This window comes from Mirounga angustirostris, unplaced genomic scaffold (genome assembly GCF_029215605.1).
Source record: "Mirounga angustirostris isolate CCGP_5_RB_7025 unplaced genomic scaffold, mMirAng1.0.hap1 SCAF_3, whole genome shotgun sequence".
NCBI lineage: Eukaryota > Metazoa > Chordata > Mammalia > Carnivora > Phocidae > Mirounga > Mirounga angustirostris.
In genome coordinates this window covers 177,046,524-177,069,429 of record NW_026991711.1, presented here as the reverse complement: position 1 = coordinate 177,069,429, position 22,906 = coordinate 177,046,524, and the positions used below count along the sequence as shown (strand labels likewise).

The 22,906-nt window shown below is 57.5% G+C and overlaps 2 protein-coding genes across 2 annotated transcripts in view; both read left to right on the top strand.

Annotated features, from left to right (window-relative positions):
* CFAP65 (cilia and flagella associated protein 65) overlaps positions 1 to 5,534 on the top strand; it is a 33,953-nt gene extending 28,419 nt beyond the window's left edge. The window contains 8 exon segments of the mRNA XM_064585841.1: positions 494 to 607; positions 794 to 969; positions 2,614 to 2,626; positions 2,888 to 3,090; positions 3,379 to 3,507; positions 4,032 to 4,514; positions 5,134 to 5,271; positions 5,367 to 5,534. Of these exon segments, the coding sequence (XP_064441911.1) occupies positions 494 to 607; positions 794 to 969; positions 2,614 to 2,626; positions 2,888 to 3,090; positions 3,379 to 3,507; positions 4,032 to 4,514; positions 5,134 to 5,271; positions 5,367 to 5,529 (1,419 nt within the window). The 3' untranslated portion in view covers positions 5,530 to 5,534.
* A 9,489-nt stretch (positions 5,535 to 15,023) lies between these two features.
* CRYBA2 (crystallin beta A2) lies at positions 15,024 to 18,214 on the top strand. Its single transcript, XM_045867341.2, has 4 exons — positions 15,024 to 15,393; positions 16,172 to 16,313; positions 17,464 to 17,606; positions 18,050 to 18,214. The coding sequence occupies exons 1-4, from the start codon at positions 15,233 to 15,235 to the stop codon at positions 18,195 to 18,197; spliced, it is 594 nt and encodes a 197-aa protein (XP_045723297.1). The 5' UTR covers positions 15,024 to 15,232; the 3' UTR covers positions 18,198 to 18,214.
* The last annotated feature ends 4,692 nt before the right edge of the window (positions 18,215 to 22,906 follow it).

Sequence of the window (22,906 nt, the reverse complement as noted above, 5' to 3'; positions counted from 1 at the left end):
CCGCATCCTATCCCATTCCATCCCAGCCCATCCCACTAAATCACACCCCCTCTTACCCTACTCTATTCCACCCCATCCCATTCCATCCCATCCCATTCCACCCCATCCCATTCCACCCCATCCCACCCCATCTTATCCTGTCCCACCTGTCTCACTCCATCCAACCCCACCCCTTCCCACCCCATCCCATTAAATCCTATCCCATCTTATCCCACTCTATCCTACACCATCCCATTCCATCCCACCCCATCCCACCCCATCCCACCCCATCTTATCCTGTCCCACCCGTCTCACTCCATCCAACCCCACCCCATCCCACCCCATCCCATCCCACTGAATCCCACCCCATCCTATCCCATCTTGTCCTATCTAACCCATCTAACCCCACCCTACCCCATTCCATTCCATCCCATCCCACCCCATCATACCCACTCCATTTCATCCCACTCTATCCCATTCCTGTGAAGCTCCAGAGACCCCTTCCCCCAAACAGGTGTCTGTGAGTCCCATGACAGGGAAGGTGGCTCCTGAAGAAACAGTCCCATTTGTGGTGACCTTGAAGGCCTCAGTGCATGCCAGCTTCTACAGCATAGACCTGGTATGCAAGGTAGGACCAGCACCAGAGAGAAGCTAGGATGGAGCATAGCTCCCAGTACTGGGATGTGGGTGGGCTATGAGATCCCTAGACCTTCACAGAAAGGCGGGGGCCAGCCCCTGGGGAGTGGGGGGTGGGGGTCCACAGCACACAGGTGCTCCAGACCTTGGCCTTCTCTCTCCTTGTCCTGGGCTATAGGTATACCGACAGAAACTCCTGAATCAGTACCATAAGGAACTACAGGAGTGGAAGGATGAGGAAGTTCGGCAGGAAGTGGAGTTCACCATCACAGATAGGAAAGGGAAGGTGAGGAGGCCAGAGTGGGCCTTGAACACCACAGATCTTTCTGACTGGCCTTACCAGGGGGGACAGAGGTGATGATGTGAGGTGGTCCTATGTGCAAAACTGGTCAGCCTGTCCTAGATTAGCTTGCTTTCATTAGACCAAGCATAGCATCTCCCCAAGAGACTCTCTTCTGGACACAGAAGACTGGCTGACCATTCCCTGCCTCATGTAGCCAGTGTTTAATGGGTGCCTGCTAAGCGCTGGGCACCGGGGACCCAGGGGAGACAAGACAACTCACCTTCTGATGGAAGACGGTGTGGGACAGGGGTTTTGGGGGCAGGCTCTGGAGACAAGTTGCCCAGTTTTGATTCTGGCTTTGATGATTTCTAGTTCTGGGATCTTGGTCAAATTACTTAACATAACGTCTCAGTTCCCTCAACTATAAAATAGGGGTAATGTTGTATCTGGGATTGACTTCAAGATAATCCAGGGGCACCTGATGGCGCAGTTGGGGAGGCGTCTGACTCTTGGTTTCAGCTCAGGTCATGATCTCAGGGTCATGGGATTGAGGTCAGGCTCTGCCCTCAGTGGGGAGTCTGCTTGAGATTCTCTCTCTCCCCCTGCCTCTGCCCCTCTCCCCTGCTCACACAAGTGTGTGTGCACGCGTGCTCTCTCTCTCTGAAATAAATAAATAAAATCTTTTTTTTAAAAGATTTTATTTATTTGAGAGAGAGTGAGAGACAGAGAGCATGAGAGGGGGGAGGGTCAGAGGGAGAAGCAGACTCCCCACCGAGCAGGGAGCCCGATGCGGGACTCGATCCAGGGACTCCAGGATCATGACCTAAGCAGTCGCCCAACCAACTGAGCCACCCAGGCGCCCAATAAATAAATAAATCCTAAAAAAAACAAAAAGATAATCCAGAGGTGGGGCACAGATGAGACAAGATTGGCCATGAGCTGCTGATTGTTGAAGCTGGGTGGTGGGTAACGGAGGACTCTGTACGTTCTCTCTACTTTCCTATACATTTGAAATTTTCCATATTAAGAAGGTTAAAAATAAAAGTTTAGAAAATATTTTGAATGCAAGTAAAATAGTGCCTGCTTCACAGCACCGTTGTGAGGATTGAATGAGCTAAACACATACAGTGCCTACAGCTGTGTGAGCAGTAAGCACGCACTAAGCAGGCTATTCGTATCTGTAGGGGAGCCGGAGAGTAAACGTGAGACAGAACAGCCCCCTTGGTCCCTCCTCCAGTTTCCCAGCCCCCTTGTGCTGGTATTCTTGCACCTTGATCACCTCTGCACTCACCACACTCAGTCCCCAGGGAGGCACCGCTCCCCTCTGAAGCTCTGGCCCAACTATGAATGCAACTCATGTCTGGAGGGTGCGGGAGAAGGGATTTCTGAATTAAATCTTCATAAAGGAGAGTATTTGTGATCCGAGGCACAAGGACAAGCACCCTTGGTACAACCTGCATACATTTGATGGCATCTCCTTTTCTTTCCTCCAGTGGGTGGTCTGATTTTCCTTGTCTGCAGGCAGCATTTCCCGAAAGAAGATCCTGGAAGGGGGTGTGGCTGGGAGTTGGGTGAGATCAAGAGGGCAGCAGGTCCCAGCATTGGCTTCCAGCCCCCCACCCCCACCCCCACCGCATGGGTTGGCAGAAAGGTGAGAAGAGAGGAGTCCCTCTAGGCTTCTTGTACCCTAAGCACGGTGCTCTTTGCTTCCACAGGGAGGAGCGTATTGTAGGGCCTGTGCACCTGGGAGGAGGTACAGGGTGAGCTCATAAAGCCCCATCTCCTTGGCATAAATTGAGAGGTCCTTGCTTGCTCCCAGAGATACCTCTGGGCCTAGGAGGCCCAGCCGCCTAGAAGGGAGGGATGGAAGTGCCAATGGGTGGGGTCACACTCCGATTTGGCTCCAAAGGCCTGGTTGGGGCTAGGGACCCAGCAGTGAGAGAGTGATGTCCTCACACCCCTGTCACCCACGTCTTCCCCTTTCCAAAGACGCTGCCCCCCATCAAGAATCAGCAGCCTCTCAGCCGGCCTGTCAGCTGGAACCTTAAGATCCCAAAGAAGAAGATATTCTGGCTCTGTCCCCAGCCGCCCTCGCCAGACATGCTGTGCTTGGGCCTCACGGCCCGGGCTCATGCCACTGACTACTTCCTGGCCAACTTCTTCTCCGACTTTCCCCGGCACTTCCTGCACCGGTGAACTCTCAGGGAGGGCGGGGTCTCTGCCCCCTGGGGCACCCACCCAGGCCTCCTGCCCCACCTCCTACCTCCCCTTTCCAATTTGGAACCTCTCCAGGTCCTGCGCCAACCCTGAGGTTTGGGCTTCGGTCCCCAAATGCAGTAGCACTACACTTGGGCCAAGGCGGGGGGCTGTCCAAAGCTCATCTATGTTCTCATGACTGCATGGTCACCACCACTGCTCATAACCCTACCCCCAGCCTGGTGGCTTGCCCAAGCCACTCAGAATGTCATGGCCTGCTCCAGGGAGCTGCCAAAGAGGAAATACCCCAAGGAGGAGTTGGAGGCTTCTGAGGGAGAATCCCCAGACAATTGGGCCCCCGTCTCCAAGCAGGAGAAGCAGCTCCTGATTGACTGTCTCACCGCCATCATCAGGTAACCCCCCTGGACCCTCACCATCCCCCTCATCTCAGCAGCTCATTCAGCCAGCTCTGTGTCCACCCACGGCCCCTGAAGCCCCAGCCCTTCCTTTCCTGAAAAATAGAACTTCCTCTCAAGATCCTTCCACTGGTGGCCCCAGGCCCTGCAGTATGGGGCAGCTGTAATGGAGCTTGCTAGAAGGATCCTCGGGGCTGGATCCTGAGTTCTGTCCTGTCCAGGGCTAGTAGATAAGGTCTGAGCCAGTTCACTGTTTCCCCCGGGGTTCCTGTCCCTTATCTGTGTAACTCTGACCTGGCTCTGCCTCTAAGAACCCACGGAGCCCAGAGAAGCCTTCCTCCAAAGGACGGGTGGGCGGGGCAACTGACTTAAGGGCTGGCCTCCCACATCAAGCACCCATTTGTAGACATAGAAGTCAGAACTGCCCCTCGAGGAACTCTGAAGCCAGAGCCCCACAGGGTGTGCAAAGCCCCCTTTCAAGGCCTCTTGGCAAGGGTCTCCTCCTCCTCCCTGCCACGCAGGGGTCTGCTAGAAGACAAGATCTTCCATGAGGCTGTGGACCAAAGCCTGGTGGAGAAGATGCCTTACTTCTGCCAGTTCTGGAATGAGCAGTCAGCCAAGTTCACGGCCCAGAACAACACCCTGCAGTTAGCACCAGTCCTGTCTCCATCCTCCAGCAGCTGGGAGGCCAGCAGAGACAAGGAGTCTGAGGATGACAAACTGAGGCTGGAGAAGAAAATGGAGGAAGAGGAGGAGAAGAGTGAAGAGGAAGAGGAGGAGCTGGAGGAGGAAGAGGAGGAAGAGGAGGAGATGGAAGAGGAGGAGACAGGCAGAGGGGAGGAGGAGGAGGAGGAGGGGGAGAAGGAAGAGAAGGTGCCCTGGACGGGGACTGAGCCCACACTGCAGCCCACGGCCCAGGAGTCCCTGAAATGGCGGTGGCAGCAGCAGCTGAAGGTCATGGTGAAAGAGGAGCAAGAACAGGATGAGAAGGAGACGACCAGCCGGTGAGCAGCCAGACCCAGACGAAGGTTCGCACGGCAGGATGTGCAGAAGGATCCCAGTAGGCAGTGGGGTGCTGGGGCCAGCCTCTGTCTGGGTGTAAGGCTCTTCCCAGCTCCGCATTCACTGACATCCCGCTGGTAGCTGAAGGCCTTCTGAGCTTTAGTCTTTCCCTCCAAGACCCAGCTGTTAACATTTTCTAGCACACCACTTCCAGGGGGTCGTTCAGTGGGTTTCTAGAGCCAGGAGAGAAGTGCCACTGCTTCCCAGAGGGCCTTTGCCTGGGGCTGCTCTGTGGCCCTCCCTGTCCGTGTAGGGATTCCTTAGGCCCCACCCAGTCCCTTGGGCCCCTCTCACAGCTTGATGCCTCTCCCCACACGTGGCCCTGAGATGGGACCTACAGTTGCCTGGGCTCCGGTCCCACCACTTGTTCCAGCAGCAGGACGTTTGGCAACTTGGTCCCTTTAAGCCACAATTTGAGCGTCTGAAAAATTGGAACAAGGATGCCTTATAGTGCTAAGAGGGCGGGGAGTGGAATGAGAATCCGCGGAGGAGGCGAGCCCCGTCGACGGCGGTGCTGACACCGCATCCTCCACCCCGCCCTCCCCACCCCACCCCCCGCAGGCTCCCGGCGTTCGCCAACCTGCAGGAGGCGCTGCTGGAGAACATGATCCAGAACATCCTGGTGGAGGCGAGCCGCGGGGAGGTGGTGCTCACTTCGCGGCCGCGCGTCATCGCCCTGCCGCCGCTCAGCGTTTCCAGGTGGGGGCGCCGACTGCGCCCGAGGGGCGGCAGGGGCGGGCAGGCTTGGCCCGAAGCCTCTTTCCAACCTCTCCCTGGGGCTTTCTGTCTTCCAGGATTGAGACTCCCGACTTGCTTTCGGCGGCGGCCCTCGGGCTGCAGCATGCCGAGGTGCCCCGCCTGGTGGCGCGGCCCCCTAACGACTCTCTGAGGATGCCACAGCCCAGCCCCTCCGACTTGCTGCCCTCAGGGCCCCCCTCTCCACCGCCCCACCACTAAAGCATCTGGCCTTCTGTATCTGCCTTGACTTTATTTCCCCGACGTAGGAGGAATTCTCGAGCGCGCTCTGGGAGGGACAGATGGTTGGAGCGGCTGAGGCGGACTGCAGCGACTCGTTGCAGCCTTGGGTGCTGGGAGGTTGCTTCTCTCCCCTCCACAGCGCAGCTGGGCCAGAGTTCCGGCTGCTCGCTGCCGGGCGCTGGACCTGGTTTGGCCAGTGGAGGGCGCTTCCGGCGGGGCCTAACTGGCCTTTGCCCCAGCATTGCCTGGGGGACGGGAACTGAGCGCCAGGCCTTATCGGCGCAGCAGGTGGCAGCAGGGCGAGGTGACCACCCCTCCCCTTTCACCGTTGCGCCTGCTCCGAGGCTCGGTCCCTCCATCGCCAGCCTTTTCTCGACATCCGTCGGGCTCCCCGGGACTGTGATGAGAGGTTGAGAAAGAAGGGAAACCGAGGCACGTCGCGGAGGGCTAAGAGCTACACTCTGGGACGCGGGTGGAGGTCACAGCTAGACAGCAGGCCACAGGCCCTACTAAGCGACTCCCATCGTGAATTTGAATCCCCAGCCCAGATGATGTCCCGCCTTCCCTAGGATACCCACCTCCCGCTCCCCCTAACCTCCTCCCGGCAGCCTCTGTCCTCTGCAACTCCTCCCCCCCCCCTCCAGGCAGGTGGGTGGAAAAGTGACATCTGGTGTTGTTCCAGAGGCGCCCAGGTCCCCGACACCCCCCCCTCCCCGCAGCCAAGGCCTCGGAAGAGCTCCGGCCCCAGAACCCAGGCGGGGGCGGGGAGGGGGTGGGGGCGCTCCGCCTCCTCTGAGTCAATATTTGCTCCGAGCAAACGGGCGCCCGGACAGGTGTGAGTGTGTGTGTGTATGTGTGTGTGTAGGGGCGGGGACTGAGCAGGCCGTATAAGAGCGCGCTGAGCCCAGGCTCCTGCACAAGCTCCGGGGAGTGGGCTGGGGACCAAGCCAAGCAGAGCCCGGCCAGGTGAAGGGTGGCCAGGAAGGGAGGCAGGGAGGGGCGGGCCAGGTGCGCTCCTGGGCGGGCGACGTGTCAGCCGCAGATGCGCGCAGGTGAGGGCGGCGGCTAGCGGTGCGCTGTGTGCCACGGCGCTCGCAGAAGACCAGGACCAGGAGATCGCGCAGGGCCACAGCCAGGCCCCCCGGCCTTCCGCTCCCGCCCCGCGACGAGCCCCTCGCACAAACCGGACCTGAGCGTTTTGTTCGTTCGGCTCGCGTGAGGCAGGGGTGGCCTCTCAGCACTCGCCCGGGGGCCGGGCCCGACCGCCACGCAGGCACCTGCCGCCGCCGCCGCCGTACGGGTCGGAGAGGCTGTGCGCCGCTCCCAGGGGAGATCCGGCTCCCGTCCGGCCCCGCCCGCCCTGCCTTGTCCTGCCCGCAACTCCAGGGCTGCCCGGCTTGATTCCGGGTAATATGGGGCCGGCCGAGCAGGCTCCACCGGGTGGCATAAGGGGCTGTGGCAGAAACAGGAGCCCTCTGGAAGTGGAAACCCAGCTTCTAGTCCCGCTCTGCCCCAGCGACTTCTGTGGCCTTGGGCAAGTCATTTCCCAGCCTCTCCTCGGGTTTTCCTCTTTGCTCAATGAGAGGGATTGGTCTGGCCTGCCAGGAGTGCCTCCCCGGTCCCCAGATCCTGGTTTCTGGGCTTCCAGCAATAATTCTGAGCCACCTGACCTGGGAAGTTGGAGGCCCTCAAGAGGTTGGAGCAGTAGCTGTGGGGTGTGGAAAAGCTGGGTTGGGAGAGCTAGAGCCAGAATGAAGATCAAGTGTGCTTCTCCAGATCTGTTTGGTGCTGACATCCTGAGGGTTCACTCCCTGCCATCTCCCTGGCCCCTCTCGGTCTTCCTATGTGTGAGACAGACAGACAGACTGATTGAAAAGGACAAACATGGGGTCCCGCAGCCCTTGCCAGATGGGGTCCCCAGGGACCTCAGCTCACCACCTTTCCTAAACTCCATAATCCCAAGGCCGCCTGTTTCATGCAGCTACAGGTGGGGTGAAGGTGGGTGTGAATGGCCCTCTTCCTAGGCAGGAACCCATGGGTTATTAGCCACAGCCCAAACCTCAGACAGACTGGCCCCCTTCTGCAGTGATTCCAAGCGCTAAGGTCTGACATGGGGGAGGGAGTGGAGGTTGCCCTAGACCCTGGCCTCCCGCCTGGAGAGTCTAGAACTGAGGGTTCCACACACAGCCTGAGGTCAGTCTGAGCCTTTAGCCGAGTCTCTGTCCTTTGACCCCGGGGTGTCCTCCATTCCTCCTCCCCAAAATTGATGGTGATGCTGATCTAGCCCCAGAGAGAGGGGCTTGTTGTAGGTCCGAAGTGGAGAGAAGCCTTAGCAGTAAGGAGCTAGCTTCCCCTTAGAGCGAGGAAGCATCATGGGGTATGGACTATACCACCACACACCCAGGCAGACCTAGTCCCCCCCAACCCTGACCACCAGGAGAGAGAGGGGAGGGGAGAGAGAACGAAGGAAGGTCGGGAGTCACTGGTCCCTTCCAGCTCCATTTTGGATGTTCGGGGAGGTGCTGTCTTGTCCCTTCTACCTGTCCCCCGCCCCTCCCCCCCATCCCCACCCACTACCCGCAGGCCCCGTGGGATCTGCTGAGTCCTCTGTGCAGAGGAAAGGGAGGGGGAGGGGACGAGATGGCTCTGACAGATTCCAGGCAGTTCTGGGAGGGGGCGGACTGCAGCAGCCCTGGGGAGGGAGGCATCTATGGGTCCCCAGGCTGGGGTGTGCAGCCCCCATCCTGCCCTCTCTGACCAGGCTTCTGTGCTGGGCCCAGCCCTCTGCTCCTTGCCTGGCCCGATGATTTGCCTATCAGGGGCCGGGCCTGGCCCTGGCACATCTTTCCTGGGTCTGTGAGGGCTTCCTCTTCCCCTCCCTAATCATGGAAGGGGGCTAGAGCTCCCCACCTCGGGCTGGGATTTCAGATCTTGGGGTTGCACAATGAAGAGAGCTCCCCCTGAAATTACCCTCTTCCACCACACAGTCATTGGGGTGGGGGGGTCGGGAAGAATGAGGCCGCCAGTGGGCTGGGTCTGCCCTCGTGACAGAGCCCCTGCCTCCCCCCCACCCAGGGGCCTAAATTCCCCAGACCTCCACCCCCTATCCCCAAGACCCGCATTTCCTGACGGAGGCCAGAAATCGGGCCTCTCGTCCAGGTCCCTCCTCCCTGCCCGGCCAGGGGCGGAGACTCCAGGCGCCAGGCTGGCCTGCAGGTGCGGGGCTTGTGTGGGGGTGGGGTGCTCAGCAGCTGGTGTTCGAGCGGCCCCCTTACCCCTCCCCCTTCCTGCTCCCAGCCGGAGCCTGCTTCCTGTCATCCCTGTCAGCACCCCAGGCGGGGGAGGGGACAGGTAGTGGAGGAAGCGGGGAAAAGGGACTGAGCAGTTGGAGTGTGGGCAGCCGCGGGACTGGGAGAGCACGGAGGAGAAATGGGAAGGGGAGAAGGAGAGCAGAAAACACAAGCAGGGCAGAAGGACAGACAGAGGATGCAGCCCAGAGGGATGGGAGACCCAGGGGAGATTTCAGGACCTGGAGAGGCTGCAGCCCTCCCCAGGCCCCCATGAAAGCCAGAGCTAGGGAGAGGGCAGAGACAACCAGAGAGAAACCAGAGAAGAAGGACAGAGGCAACCAGACATAACCAGAGACGTACAATTCGGAGAGATGGGGAGATGTGAAGATGCCAGGTCAAAGGTCAGGGTAACCGGAGGTGAAGGCCTGGTGTGTGTGGAGGTAGGGGTCCACCAAGTGAGAACAGCCTCCAACCCCACATTGGGGGAAATTACCCCCAAGAGAGGAGAGAGAGAGGTGGTCTCTACAGCCAGGGGGTAGGGCTGATACTCTTCTCTTGGGAGACCCATCTCTCCCCATTAAAGGGCAAAAGACAAAGAGGGGCAAGGCTCAGTCCCCGCTGGACACTGAGCAGCGAGGGGCATGGGTCTGAGCCCATCTCTGCCCTTTTCTTTCCTGGCCACAGCTACAGAGACAGTTTTGGCAGCCGACCTGTCCCCTACCCACCTACTGGTTGTGGCCCAGCCTTGGAACCTCTGCCCAGGGTCTACGTGAGACTCAGGAGACCTGGGAGTGGAGGCACCAGTGGAGGGGGGAGGTCATAACCAGGTGCTAATCCCCATCCGACCAAGGTAGGACCAGAACCTCACTGACCTTCTTAGAGATTAGTCCCCATGGCGACCTTGGCAACTCGCCCCCTCACTCTGGCTGGGGGGTGGGGCGGGTGTGTGCAGAGGCTGGGTGGGGAGGGGAGGGAGCTTTCCTGAGGCATCACAGGATCCCAGCAGTCAGGGGTGGGAGGCCCCTCCATGATCAGCAGTTAGTACAAAACTGGGGCCTCAAGAGAGGGAGTGACCTGCCCAAGGGCACATATGGAGCCAGAAGAGCACAGGGACCAGAAGTCAGGTCTCCAATTCCAGTCCCAAGTGCTTTTCCCAGAAGGGCGGAGGAAAGGAAATTGAGATAGCCCCCTCTGACCCTCCCAACCCTTCCAAACTGAGATAAAGAGCAGAGGGGCTTGAATGCGGTGAGGCAGGAAGGCTCCCCATCCCGAGTGCTAAGCTGGCTTCCACAAGGCCAATGTGGGAAGGGGCATGCAGATCCCAGAGCTATGCTTGCGGCCCTGACTCCAATCTCCATCCCAGCCAGGCCTGGGGGTATGGGGGAAAGGAAGCCATGCAGCAAAGCCAGTCATAACCACAACCACAGTGGCAATAACAGCTAACATTTATTGGGTCCATACTGCAGGCCGGTTCTGTTTTTACATGCTCTTACATCTTCACAACAGTTTTTAAGACTATGGTTCCCATTTTACAGAAGGAAAAACTGAGGAGTAGAGTGCAACTGATAAGCAGTGGAGCTTTGATGTGACCGCAGGCATCAGTGCAAGACGCCAGAGCACTCTTAACCCTCCGGCATCTGTTTGATCGTGGGCAGGTGACTGAACGGCCTTCTCTCCTTCTCTCGGTGACCGTGGAATGGGATAGGTGCAAGTGTAAGTCACAAGGGCACACTTGTGTGTGACTCCGACAGCCAGTACAGAGGGACATGTGGTACATCTTATTAAATGTCTGAGGAACAAGTGAGTGAACAAGTGTCTGCCCATAAATGAGTGTGACTTTGGGGGTCTATTTAATCCTAGGAGAGTGCTCACCCGTGATGCGGGTGGGATCTGTCCCTGTGCCTGGAACTGCGTGAATGCGCGTGTGTGCGTGCCCTCTCCCTGCTGCCCTGTGTGAGCCCCACCGCTTTGTGCCTGCGGAGTGGGCGGTAGTGGAAGCCGCCGCCCATCTCCCTGGATGGTAGCTAGCTCCACGTCCCCATTGAGGGGCAGAGAAGAGGGGCTCTGTTTCTAGCAGGGAAGGACAACGGGTGTGTGGGTGGGGATCGCACTCCCTCAGGACCCCCCTCTTTTGGGCCAGCTGTCGGACCCTGCCTGAACTGAGCTGATCTCTCACTCAGTTATCTCTGTCTCCCAGGAGACCAGACCTCACAGCCCCAGGGAAGGTGCTCATCTGCCTGTTCCTGGCTCCAGACGTGGGGTGGGGGCCTGGGGTGGAGGAACAGGGCTGCAAAGGAGAGGCTGGTGAGGGGACCAGGGGAGGGGGAGGGCACCAGTCACAGAATTTGCATCATCAGTCACTCGAAGCCGTGGCTGATTTCCCAGTGAAATGAGGGGTAAGGGATGGGAGCGGGCCAACTTGAGAAGACATTGGCCACTGGGCGCTTCTAAGCTGCCCAGCAGTACTGAGAAGTAGGGCTGTTCAGGGATGGGGCTCTGAGGGAGATGTCTCTGGGGACTCTCAGGGCCTTTATATGGGATAGAGACCTGGGTGGCAGCCCAGGATCAGGTTGAGGGGTTCTTTATCAGATCTGTATGTCCCCGGATGGGATGGGGCTCTGAGTGGGATCTGAGGGTTGCAGGTGCTGAGGACACAGGATTGAGTCTGAGGGTTTCTCTGTGGGATCTTAAGGTACCTTGTGGGATTTGTGTCTTGGTAGAATCGTGGGGAGGGTGGTCCTGAAGATTTCTCTATGGGAGCAAAAGTCCCCATATGAGATGAAGGACTGGAGAGGGTGGGGATGGGGAGTTCTTTGAGGGTGATGAGATCCCTATGAGGTCTTGAGGTCTCCTGGAGGTGTAGATCTGGGGACACTATTTTTTTTTTTTTGCCTAACTTCCCCCTCCACGCCCAAAGGCTGAGGCTGCGGATGGGGAGGAGGTGGGGGTGAGGGTGCTGAGCTGGCAAACAAAGCCACCTGTGCATCCATCCTTCAGGAAGCTCTGAGCGCAACCGATCAGGGAAAACAAACAGGACCAGCTGCTGGGGGGAAGAAGGGGGCTAGGAGGGGAATGGGTGGGGGGAAGCTGGGGGGCTGGAGCTGGATCAGCCTCGTGGAGAAAGGAGGCTGGGAGGGGGTCCATAGCACGAAAAAGGGACAAGGATCCCAGAGTCCTATTCCAGCACACCAGGGAGGCCTGCCTGACAGCCCCTTCTCCTTCAGTGGCTCATTCTTCCCTTTCTCCATGACTTTGAAACCCAGAGCCGGGGGGTGTGGGGGGGGAAGGTCTGGGGGATGTGGGGACCCTGAGAGAGATCTAGGCAACTGGCTATTGGTGGTCTTGGTGGGTGTGCCCATTTCTGAGAGAGCTGGTCACAGACAGCTGTAGAACTAAAGGCCATGGACTGGGGGCCCCACAGACCATTTTTCTGATGAGGAAACTGAGGTACACAGGAGGGAAGAGGCTGGCTAATGCCTCACACCTTCTTAGAGCAGACCAAGCTCAGGATTTAGGACTAGAAAGGAAACCTTTCTCACACGAAGGGTCTCCACCCCAAATCCCAGCTGGACTCCTAATTCTAATTTGGATCTCAGCTATTACTACCTCCCCACTACTTCCCTGGCCGACACACACACACACACACACACACACACACACACACACACACACCCCTCCTGTAGCATGTGGTCGTCTGGCCCACAGCTGGATTGCAAACTGCCCATCAGGTGGAATCCTGATCTCAGGGCCGTGCCCAGGCCCCCAGCCCCAGCTCCCGCAGACGCAGCGTCCATCCTCTGACAGACACCTGCGCACCCTTGAGGCTAACACCCGGCGCCCTCGTCACCGACCAGCGCAGACGCACAGCCTGACGCACTCGCCACCCGCGCGCGCCGCCCCTCGGCCCTCAGCCTCCCACCAACTCCCCCTTCCCCTCCACCCCACCTTGCCGGCTTCCCCCCCAGCGCGGCCCGCTCGCGTCCCCTGGCGGCCGAATCCAGAATTGCCCGATAGAGGTGGAGGAGGGAGGGAGAGGGAGGGAAGGAGAGATTCGGTTCTCACCTCCCGCCACGTCCGTAGTCCCGACTTGTGAGACCAAGTGCAAGGGCCAGGACACGAAGAATCCAGAACGGGCTCTGGCCTCCCTCCACAGTCTGTATTCCTCCCTTATGGGTTTTGGGGAAATTATACCCTATTTGTGTTTCTCCAAACCCCCTCTGGAGTAGGGAATCCGTGGACTGGGCGTGCTTCCGACCCCATCTCCAGTCAAGCCTGGCTGTGGTCGTCCTTGCTGTGACGCAAACTTTCCTAACTTGGACTTTACTCCTCCTGTTTTAGGGCGCTTTATTCTTGGCATTCACCTTCACACACCTTATGATCCTCAATAGCAATTCCTCACCAGTAAAAAGAGAGACCCAAGGGAGGCTCCAGTGGCTCCCAGCGCTTGTTCTCAGCACTCCAGAATTTTGGGGACGGGGAGGGGGGTAGAGTGGGCAAACCATTACCCTTGCGCTCTCATTGGGGAATTTCCTCAATACCCCTTCCCCCATGGACATTTGGCCCAGCCTGACCAGTTTGTTCCCTCACTCAAGTTTTATTGAGCACCTACTCTGTGTCCAGTACTGTGCTGGGTTTGAGGATAACAAAGAACAAGACTGATATAACCCCTGCCCCCTTAAATGGAGCTTACACTCAAGTAAGGGAGACCCTCGGTGCACCCACAAACACTCATAAACAAAAGACAAAGAAGACAACTTTAGAGAGTGATAAACACTATAAAGAAAACAAGGTGATATGATGAACAGTAAATGCCAGGAACAGCATCACCCAGGAGGTAGCAAACGAGCCAGCTTGCCAAGATCTTGTGACTAAGACACCCCAGGTAATGAGAGGCTCTGAGGTGGGAATGAACTTGGCAGTTGGGAGAAAGGATGGCTGGCCAGCATGGTAGACTGCCAGGAGCTGGGGCAGCTGCATCTGGCCTGAGTCCTTTTAGTCACAGAATGTTGAGTGGTAAGAGCCGTGGGAATGTGGAGGAGGCCCAGTGCCCCCTGGTGCCTCAGTTTCCACGTCTATATGTCCAAGCCTACCTCACTGGACTCTTGTTGAACACCTACAACAAAATAGTAGCTCCCTTCTCACTCTCCCCTCCACTTCCGCTGAAATAGCCCCTCCGTTAAGGAAAGCTCACAATTTTGCCAGACAGCTATGATGATTAGGAAATTCGGCTGTGAATTGGGAGGAAATGTCCTCCCTGCAGCTTCCCTTGGAGGCCCCAAGCCTTTCCTCTTTCTCCTCTCCTTCCCCCACTTGCCACCCTTCTCCCCACCACACAGGGCACTGGGATTGAGGGCAAGAGCCTAGGACCTTCAGGTCCCGACCAGACCCTGGAGCTCTGTCTGGCGACTGGAAGCGTAGCCCTGAGGTTGAAACATTCTACCTACCACAGTGAGCCACTCCCTTAGTTACTATTATTTCTAAGCGCTTCCTAAATCCGCGCCCTCCCTAGGGCGGTTTTTGCTTCCTGAGCTCAGCGCCGCCTCGCGGTGAGTCCTGGTCATTGCCTTCTCTTGGCCCCTTCGCGCAAGAAAACTTCCGGAGCGCCGAGCCGGGTCTGGGAACTCAAGCTTGGGAGGAAAGGAGCCACAGTGGGAAAGAGGACTGAGGGGTGTGAGGAAAGTCGCTTGCGGAGAGCCGCGTCTGACCCCGTCCAGCGTCGCTCGAAAGAGAGGCCTCGACGTAGGCCTGAGGAAGAGGTGGAGTTTAGACGTTGGGAACAACTTCCGAGCCTCAAGTCAAGAATTCGCGGTCTTAGCCGGGTGGCCCCAGAGTGGCCTGGTACCTCAATCACTAAAGGTCTGGGCCAGGGAGGGCGCGACCTGCCCAGAGGTCGGGTGCGCCTTGCCTGGCTCAGTCCCCCAAAAAAGAAAAAGCGGAGTCAGCCTCAGCTGCGGCGGGCGCGGGACGTGTGCCTCAGCACTTTCTATTGTGATCCCCGAGGGCTGGGGCCAGATTGGAGGCTGTGGGAAAGGCCTGGGCTCCCCCAGAGGACACGAGAACTGACCGCAGCCTGCCCGCTGACTCAGCTCCCCCACCCCAGCGGGAGAGAATGCGGGGAGGGGGGGCGAGGCCCAGTATAAAGCCCCGCACGCCGCCGGGCCCGCGCGCAGCCTCTCCATTTTCCGTCAGTCCAGCCCTCACCCCACCCGGTGAATACTCGGGGCTGGGGCAGGGTCTCTCCGGGGCGGGGGAGGGCGAGGTGAGGGAGAGCTGCTAGCAGCCCGGTGCGGCCGGGAGTTCTTCACCCCCGACCTGGGTTGGGCGGGCCTGGGCCCCGGAGGGGGGCCGTTGGACGCTGAACCTCTGATCCCGCCCTTCTCGCCCGCAGAGGCATGAGCAGCGCCCCCGCGCCGGGCCCAGCGCCCGCCAGCCTCACGCTCTGGGACGAGGAGGACTTCCAGGGCCGCCGCTGCCGGCTGCTGAGCGACTGCGCGAACATCGCGGAGCGCGGAGGCCTGCGCAGGGTGCGCTCTGTCAAGGTGGAAAATGGCGCGTGAGTGATGGTTCAGGAGGGGTCGGGCTGGGTTGGGACGCGCGGGGCTCCCCTGGCCTAAGCTCCAAGCCTGGGACCTCAGCTCTCAGCCCTCCGTTTCCCAGACTGTTAGCCCTGCCTGAGAGAGACCGACCCACATGGGGAACCCCTTGGCTTCCCCAGAACTCCCTGTGCGCCACAAGACAAACCATGTGAACTAAAGGGATATAGGCGAGAGGCAACCCTTTGCGGACGCCCCGTGGGACCAGCCTGAACCCTGAACTGGCTCCCAGTGTAGTTATTTCCTCCCCAGAGTTTTTCTCTGTGCAGAGTTAGATGGCTCTGCGCTTGGTATAATAAAAGAAGCCAAATTCCTTCCTCTCGCTCCACCCTTGTCTCTGAGAGCCTGGGGCCCTCAGGAGAGCTGAGGCCCCTGACTTTTGCAGGTTGTTGCTATCACAGATCGCTACTGCAGGTTTGGGGGATTCCTACACCTACCTTTGCAGGCACCTAAATCTTTGAGTTAGGAACTCTTGGTTAGGTGATCTTCAGAAGCTGGAAAATTCCTTCCAACCTGGGGAGCCTAAGCTGGAAGCTTGGGTCCCTCAAACCCTGGATAGCAGGTGGTTTAGTGTCTCTAGCTTCTAGAGGGGGCCAGAGTGCCGTGAGCTGTGTATGTCAGGCCTGGGGTTGGAGAAAAAGATTGGTTTCAGTCTTTTCGAACACAATGGGGATGAGGGTGGGGGGGAAGGAGTGAGGCTGGGGCAGATGCCTCCCAGTTTCCTTTATCTTTCCCCAGTTGGGTGGCCTTTGAGTACCCCGACTTCCAGGGACAGCAGTTCATTCTGGAGAAGGGTGACTATCCTTGCTGGAGCGCCTGGAGCGGCAGTGGTGGCCACCACAGCGACCAGCTGCTCTCTTTCCGGCCAGTGCTCTGCGCGGTAAGCACAGCCCTCCCCTTGCCCCTCTGCCTCCTAGCTCCTAGCTCCAGGCCCTGACCCCACCGTGGTGCCTCAGAAAGGCTGTCCAGTCACTGTATGGAGATGTGTAAATACAATTCCTAGACGGGTGGTAGTGGCATTACTTCCCAGAACCAGAAGAGTCTCCAAAAGTTCAGAAAGTGGGCCTAAGTCAGGTGCCCAAAATCAGCACCACGGACAGCACCGAGACGGGGCCAGTCTTGAGCACCTACTGTTCCTCCCTTTGTGTCCTCCACACCTATGAGAGAGTGCTTCTGTCATCACACTGTCCTGCAAGGTTGGGGCGGCTGCTGTTAGCCTCATATACAGGTGTGGAAATGCGGCTCAGAAGGGCAAAGTGTCTTGCCCTCGGACGCAAGGGTTAACATGAAGATGAGACTAGAACTCCATTCAGGGTTCACTGGTGAAAAGGGGTCAGTCTGTGTGTGTGTGTATGTGGGGGAAGGGTTGGCAATGAATCAAATGAATCAGATGAGTCACTGGAGGTGAGGCTCTCACTTCTCACTTGTGCTGACTTAGGTACCGTACTGTTGAGGCCTGCGGCTGAGAGGTAAAGGGCAAAGAGCAAATGCTGACTCAGCCTAGCTTCTCCATTCCAGGAGGGGAAGGCCGTAGGGCTATGGAAGGCAAGACCCAACCAACTCTGATGCCCTGGCCTGTCTATTCTGGTTCTGGCATCTGGCATCCCTTAGCTGGGCCCAATCCTGTGAGAGGCTGTACCCAAGGTGCTGGGCAGGGGATTGAGTAGTCAATGAGACCTTTAGGAAAACTGTCTTGGTTAATGGGCCAAATTTCTCTCAGGATCTCTGATTTTCCTTCTGCAAATAGGTCCATATTGCAAGATGCCTTCTTGCCCTGACCTGGAAAGGTCTCTGGGAAATGCTCAGTCTCACCACCTCCACCCAAAGCCATAGAAGGGACTAGGCTGGGGACTTCTGAGCATCCCAGCTTCCCAGACTGCTATGGACCTGACGGAGTGATCTCTGGGAATGTCTGTGGAGCCAAAGTGTCTGCACAGCTGTGTTGGGAGGCGACGTGGGGAAAGAGGGGCTGAGAATGTACCCATTAACACTTCTTTGAAGGGCCTGACCTGTCCACTCTCACCTTCCAGAATCACAGTGACAGCCGTGTGACACTGTTTGAGAGGGAGAACTTCCAGGGCAGCAAGTTTGAACTCAGCGATGACTACCCATCCCTGCCCTCCATGGGCTGGGCCAGCAAGGATGTGGGTTCTCTCAAAGTCAGCTCTGGAGCGTGAGTCCTGGGACTGGAACAAGGGAGATGAGAAGAGAAGGGAGGCAATGGGCACCATGGAGGGGGGTTGGGAAAGGTGATGGGGTGCTAAGAGACATGGTAAAGAGATGTTGGGGACTGGGGGAAGTGAGATGATGGAGACAGACTGTGGGGGGCAGGTAGTAGAAGATAGGAGTCAGGGAGCCAATGTGGGGAGAGAGGAAGGGTTTTTTAAAAAGACAGATGAGGAGGCAATGGAGGATGGGAATAGAGGATGAGGGGAGAACCATGATAAGAAGACCTGGAGCAGTGGGCCAGGCAGGGAGAGATCCATGTAGGGAAAATTGAAGCAGTGGTTTTGGAGCTGGGGGGATGGGGGCTGAGAAAGGAGGGCTACTAATGGGGGACATTGGTGGGGGTGGGGGCAGAGTCTGCTTACCACCCTTGTGCTCTCACTGGCCTAGGTGGGTGGCCTACCAGTACCCAGGCTACCGAGGCTACCAGTATGTATTGGAGCGGGACCGGCACAGTGGGGAATTCCGTACCTACAGTGAATTTGGCACGCAGGCCCACACCGGGCTGCTGCAGTCCATTCGAAGAGTCCAGCATTAAGCTCCAGAGCCCTGACACCTCCCCTGAGGACCCTCAATAAAGGCTCCTGAACCTGCCTGCCCCTCTTGCCTCTTTCTTGTGGTCTTGCTTTGTGATCTTCATCCTAATCTTTCTTAAGGTCCTTCCCTGCCAACCTGACCCTCCTCTCAGGCTTCAGGATTCTTGACTATGGAGCATAAACTGGCTTATGATGTATGGGGTTAGACCCTGATAGGGCTGAGGAAACTGCTGGCAAGAATTTTGGGGATCCTGTTCAATACAACCAATCCCACACTTCTCCTTGGTAAAGGCCCATCAGCTTGGGTCAGGTGTAACATAGCACACATGGTGCCTTTGCCATCCTCTGGTTTGGGTGCACAGAGCCCTACAGCAGGGCTCATAGCTGAATTTCAACCACGCGGACCAAGCACCAGCATGCTCCTGCCACAAGACCTCCTTAATTCTATGCAGAGCTCAGTTGGGTTTCTCCCTAACCCCCAGGCCATTTCCAGCCTTTATCTTCACCCTGGCTCGATATCCAGATATCCAACGGAGCAAAGCCTGCACACTTTTCCCACCTTCATAGTCTCTGCAAGGCTGTAGGAGGAGAAATGAGTGCGAGGTCCCACTGCCTCCCAGGGCTTTCTAAAGGGGAGACTTTCTCTCTTAGTGGAGCCCCCAGACCCTTTGTCTGAATAATAACAATCCCTTCATGATATCGAGCTCCAGCTTAGACAAAGCATTTTCATACCCTTCCTCTCAGCAATTCCAAAGAACCCTCTCTTCATTTTTCCTCTCCCTCCCCTCTCTTCAGAGGATTGGTGAGCTGGAGAGGCCAGCCCTCAGCCACTGACCACAGTGAGCCTGGGTTCTGGGGCAGGTGGCAGAAGCCCACAACCATGTTGGGGCTGAGTGATAGCAGTCACCAGAGTCCCTGGACCAAGGCAGTTTCTACCCAGTTCCCTACTTGGCCCAGTTAATGATACTCTCAATCCCACATAGGAAGGGCCCTCAAGGCCCTTGGGACTCCCCTCATTCTGTCATTCAGGGATGCTTGTGTTTTCAAGCCCCTAGTGGACCTATCAATGGGGAGGAGTGGCCCAGATCATTGCCTGAGCCCAGAGGAGGTAGGACAATGTTGGAGAACAGTTAGACTTGGACCTGAGCCATTCCCAAGGGCCCACCTGTGCAGCCAGGCATCTGCTCCCTTGGGAAGAGCCCTGGAACAGAAGTCAGAACATCTGGGATCCAATCATATAGTATCCTTGAACCTCTATTCCCTCACTTCTAAAGTGGAGCTACTGATCCCTGCCTTGTCTGTCTCACAGGGTTGTGAGGATTCAAGGAGAAACCACTGAAAATGCTTGTGGTGCTATGGAAAAGCACCGGGGCAGTCAAAGTAGGGCCCTCATTCTCCTGCACTGCCCCCCACCCACCCATGGATCCCAGTGTAGAGTCGGGGGAGCAAGGGACAGAATTCTGGGTAGGGTATGAATTCTGCTTTTTAAATGGATGGGTTCTAGAGTCCATGCCCCTGCTGCATTTGGTTCTCTTAACACCTCCCATACTTCATCCATTTCACCAATCAAGAAAGATTCTGGGCTGTCTGAGAGGGAGAAGCCTTGATGAGGTCATCCAATTTACTGGTGACAAAACCAGGACTTGAACACAGGGCTCCTGACCCCAAATTCAGGCTGTTAAGGGAAGGCTGACCTGAGCTGGGGCCAAAAGCCTCAGGCCTCAGCAGAACCCCACACCTCTGTGGGCCCCCAAAGAGTCTGGATTTCCTGCCTGGTCACAGGCTCTTAACTGTCCCCTTGGAGGATGATAATAGTAATAATAGCTAAATGTAAGGCTGTCTGAGTGCTCAGCATGGGTTATATAAGCCTCATAATTCTGTGTGATAGGTACTGTAATCCCCATTTTACAGAGGAAGAGACTAACTTCCCCAAAGTCATACAACTAGGAAATAGGGGAACCAGAGTTGAACCCAGAACCCAGACAAACTAGCCTCAGAGCCCAGCAGCCCTTCTTCCCTCTTCCTGCTTTGCAAGGGTAGGCAATGGGCAAAAGGAGATCTAGTATCCACCATCAGCTAAACTGCCCTCCCTCTAGGAGGGTCTGTGGCTGCTGGGAAGAGTCAGCAAGATGGCTGCAGGAATGGCAGTGGGAACTTGAATAGGACACTCCCCGTCTCTAGGTTTTAGTGTCCCCATCCATACAACTAGGGAGTTGAGAGAGCTAATATTTGCTGCAGCCTTTGTCAACAGGAACCTTCTAGCTTTTCCTGGACCTAGGGGTCCAACTCTGCATCCCACACGGGCACCTAGAGAGTAGGGGGCTCAGAGACCAGGCTGGGAGTGTTTTCACCTTTCCAACCTTCTCCCATTCTAGGTAGGTTGATGGTCAGCAGAACCCTGTTGGACTGGAACCCAGCCAAGTGGGAGGAGGATGGAGGAGAAGCTGCCTGGGACTTGTCCATTGGCTGTACTCAGCCAAGGCCAAAGGGGATGAAGGAGGTCATCTCCTTTCTGGCGCAGCCAAGACCCAGGGGCAGTGGGGGGCGGGCAACTCTCAAGCTCTTTCCAGAGCTCACCTACCCCTTCAGCACCTGAGTCTTTAATGAGGCAGAGACACAGAGCCTGAGCTGTTGATCCCTCACCAGTCCAGAGCTGGGATATCTGGATAGACCTCCAACTCTGAGTATCTCTCCCTTCTTTCTGTCTCAGCCTTCTGCTGAGAGCATTGAGTGAACTCCACTGCCTTCCCACTCTCAGCTCTGACCTTCTGCTCCTCATTTTCTATCTGGGAAAGGAATAAGAAGGCATGAAGGTAAAGGATTAGGACCTCAACCCCACCTCCAAGGCCTTCCCGTCCTGTGAACCCCTGGGTTTGGTCTCCAAGGAACATCCTAAACTCTCATCTTTGCTCCCCCCAGATTCCTCATCCACATCTTCCTTTAGGATCCTGGGGTCCTAGGATCCCCTAGTTCCCCCTGGACTCTGCCTCCCTCACTCCTCTTTTGTTCCTTCTGACTTTTGCACCCTCCATCAGAAAGGCGAATACTCCAGCAGTTACAGCAAGTGAGGAATGAACAGGGGCCCTGCAGAACCCCCCAAGTTGGACTTTCCAGCCATCGTCAGTTGGGCACTCCAGGATCATGGCTCCTGCAGGAAACTTGCCCACTCCAATCTGTGTGCCATCAAGTCCCCAGTCTCCTCACCTCCTGGGCTCAAGCAGTGGGAGGGAAAGGCCTTGAGATTACCAATTCTGACAGTAGCCACCAGGTGCTGCATGCCTGCAGCTGGGCCCCTAAGCCCAGAGCCTCATCTTCAGCTAGCATCCCTCCTTAGCTAGCCTCTCTTGAGCCAAGAAGCCCCACAGGTACTCAGAGACTTCAGGCCACCTGGGGACCACATCAGCTTTGCTAATATACAATCAGTGTCTTTCGAAGGGATTTCAGCCTCCATACCTCCCCTGGGTTGGAGGCCGTATACAGTACAGAGTCCTGTTTCAACCCTTCTACTCCTGCTAGAGCAAGGTGCCAGCTGCAGCCTGGTTCAGGGATAACCAGGATGGGAGTAATTGAGAGGGTGCATGGTAGGCTGGGATGACAGGGGATAGGGAAGGATGGAAGAGCAATCCTTTTGGGGGGAAATGGAAGGGGGCTCATGAGTCTCCTGCATGACCCAAATTAGTGAGGAAAAAATGAATGAAAAAAGGAGGGGAAGGAGAGAGATAGGACAGAGAGAGAGCGCATAGAGACGGGAAGGGGGGATGGCATTGAAGAGACTAGATGAGGAAGGAGAGACCTACAAAAGGGGGAGGGAGGGGCAACCTGCTAGAAGTTGTGGGGGGACGACACAACGTTGGCCCAGAGGCCTGGGAACCCTGGAAAGGCAAGAAACAGGCCAAAGCAAGAGGGAGACAGGGAAGGAGATCGGGTCTCTAGGGAAGAGCAGAGAGTGGGAGCCGAGGAGGAGGGAGAAGGCGCAGGGAGGAGGTGGGGGCGGAGATAAAGCGAGCAACTGCTGCCCGGCCGGGAGCGGAGCGACAGGCGAGAGGGAGGGAAGCGGAAATTTAAAAGTGAAGATGCAGATAACGCAGCCTGGAGACGGGAACCCGGGTGGGGGTGGGGGGAGGAAGGGGGGAGGAGAGTGGAGCCTTGGTGGGGGCTGGAATGGGTGGAAGGAGGGGCTGTGGCCCCGGGGGTCCGAGGTGGGGCCGGGTACCCTGCCCCAACGCTGTTTGCTGAGAGTCACGGAGGCGGAAAAGAAATGCGCTCCCGACCCCTATCAGAGCTGGAGGCCCAGGCCCATCCCCCGCGCGTCTCCCGGGTTGCGGGGCGCTGGGGGCTGCTGGGTGCGCTTGGCTGCGGCGCGGCGCGTTGGAGACTTTATTGCGATGGGGCGATAAGAGAGGCGGGGGCGGGGCCCGGGGGACCGAGGCAGCAGCGCTTTAATTAAAACGGAAATTGCGGCCCCTGCCCGCGCGGGGGGCCGGAGGGTTCCAGGCAGCCTGGTAGCTGGGAGCATCGCTCCAGGACCCCCTCCATTCCCCGCCACACCCGGGCAGCCCCCTCCCGCCAGGCCCTGCCGGACCCGCGCCGTCTTCTTGTCACCCGCGGTTGCCTCGGGCGGGGATCGGTGCCCCGGAGCGCAAAGCCTGACGCGTCCCCCCTTTCTCATCCCCCCCCACACACACCTCCCACCACCCAGACCCTGACGGCG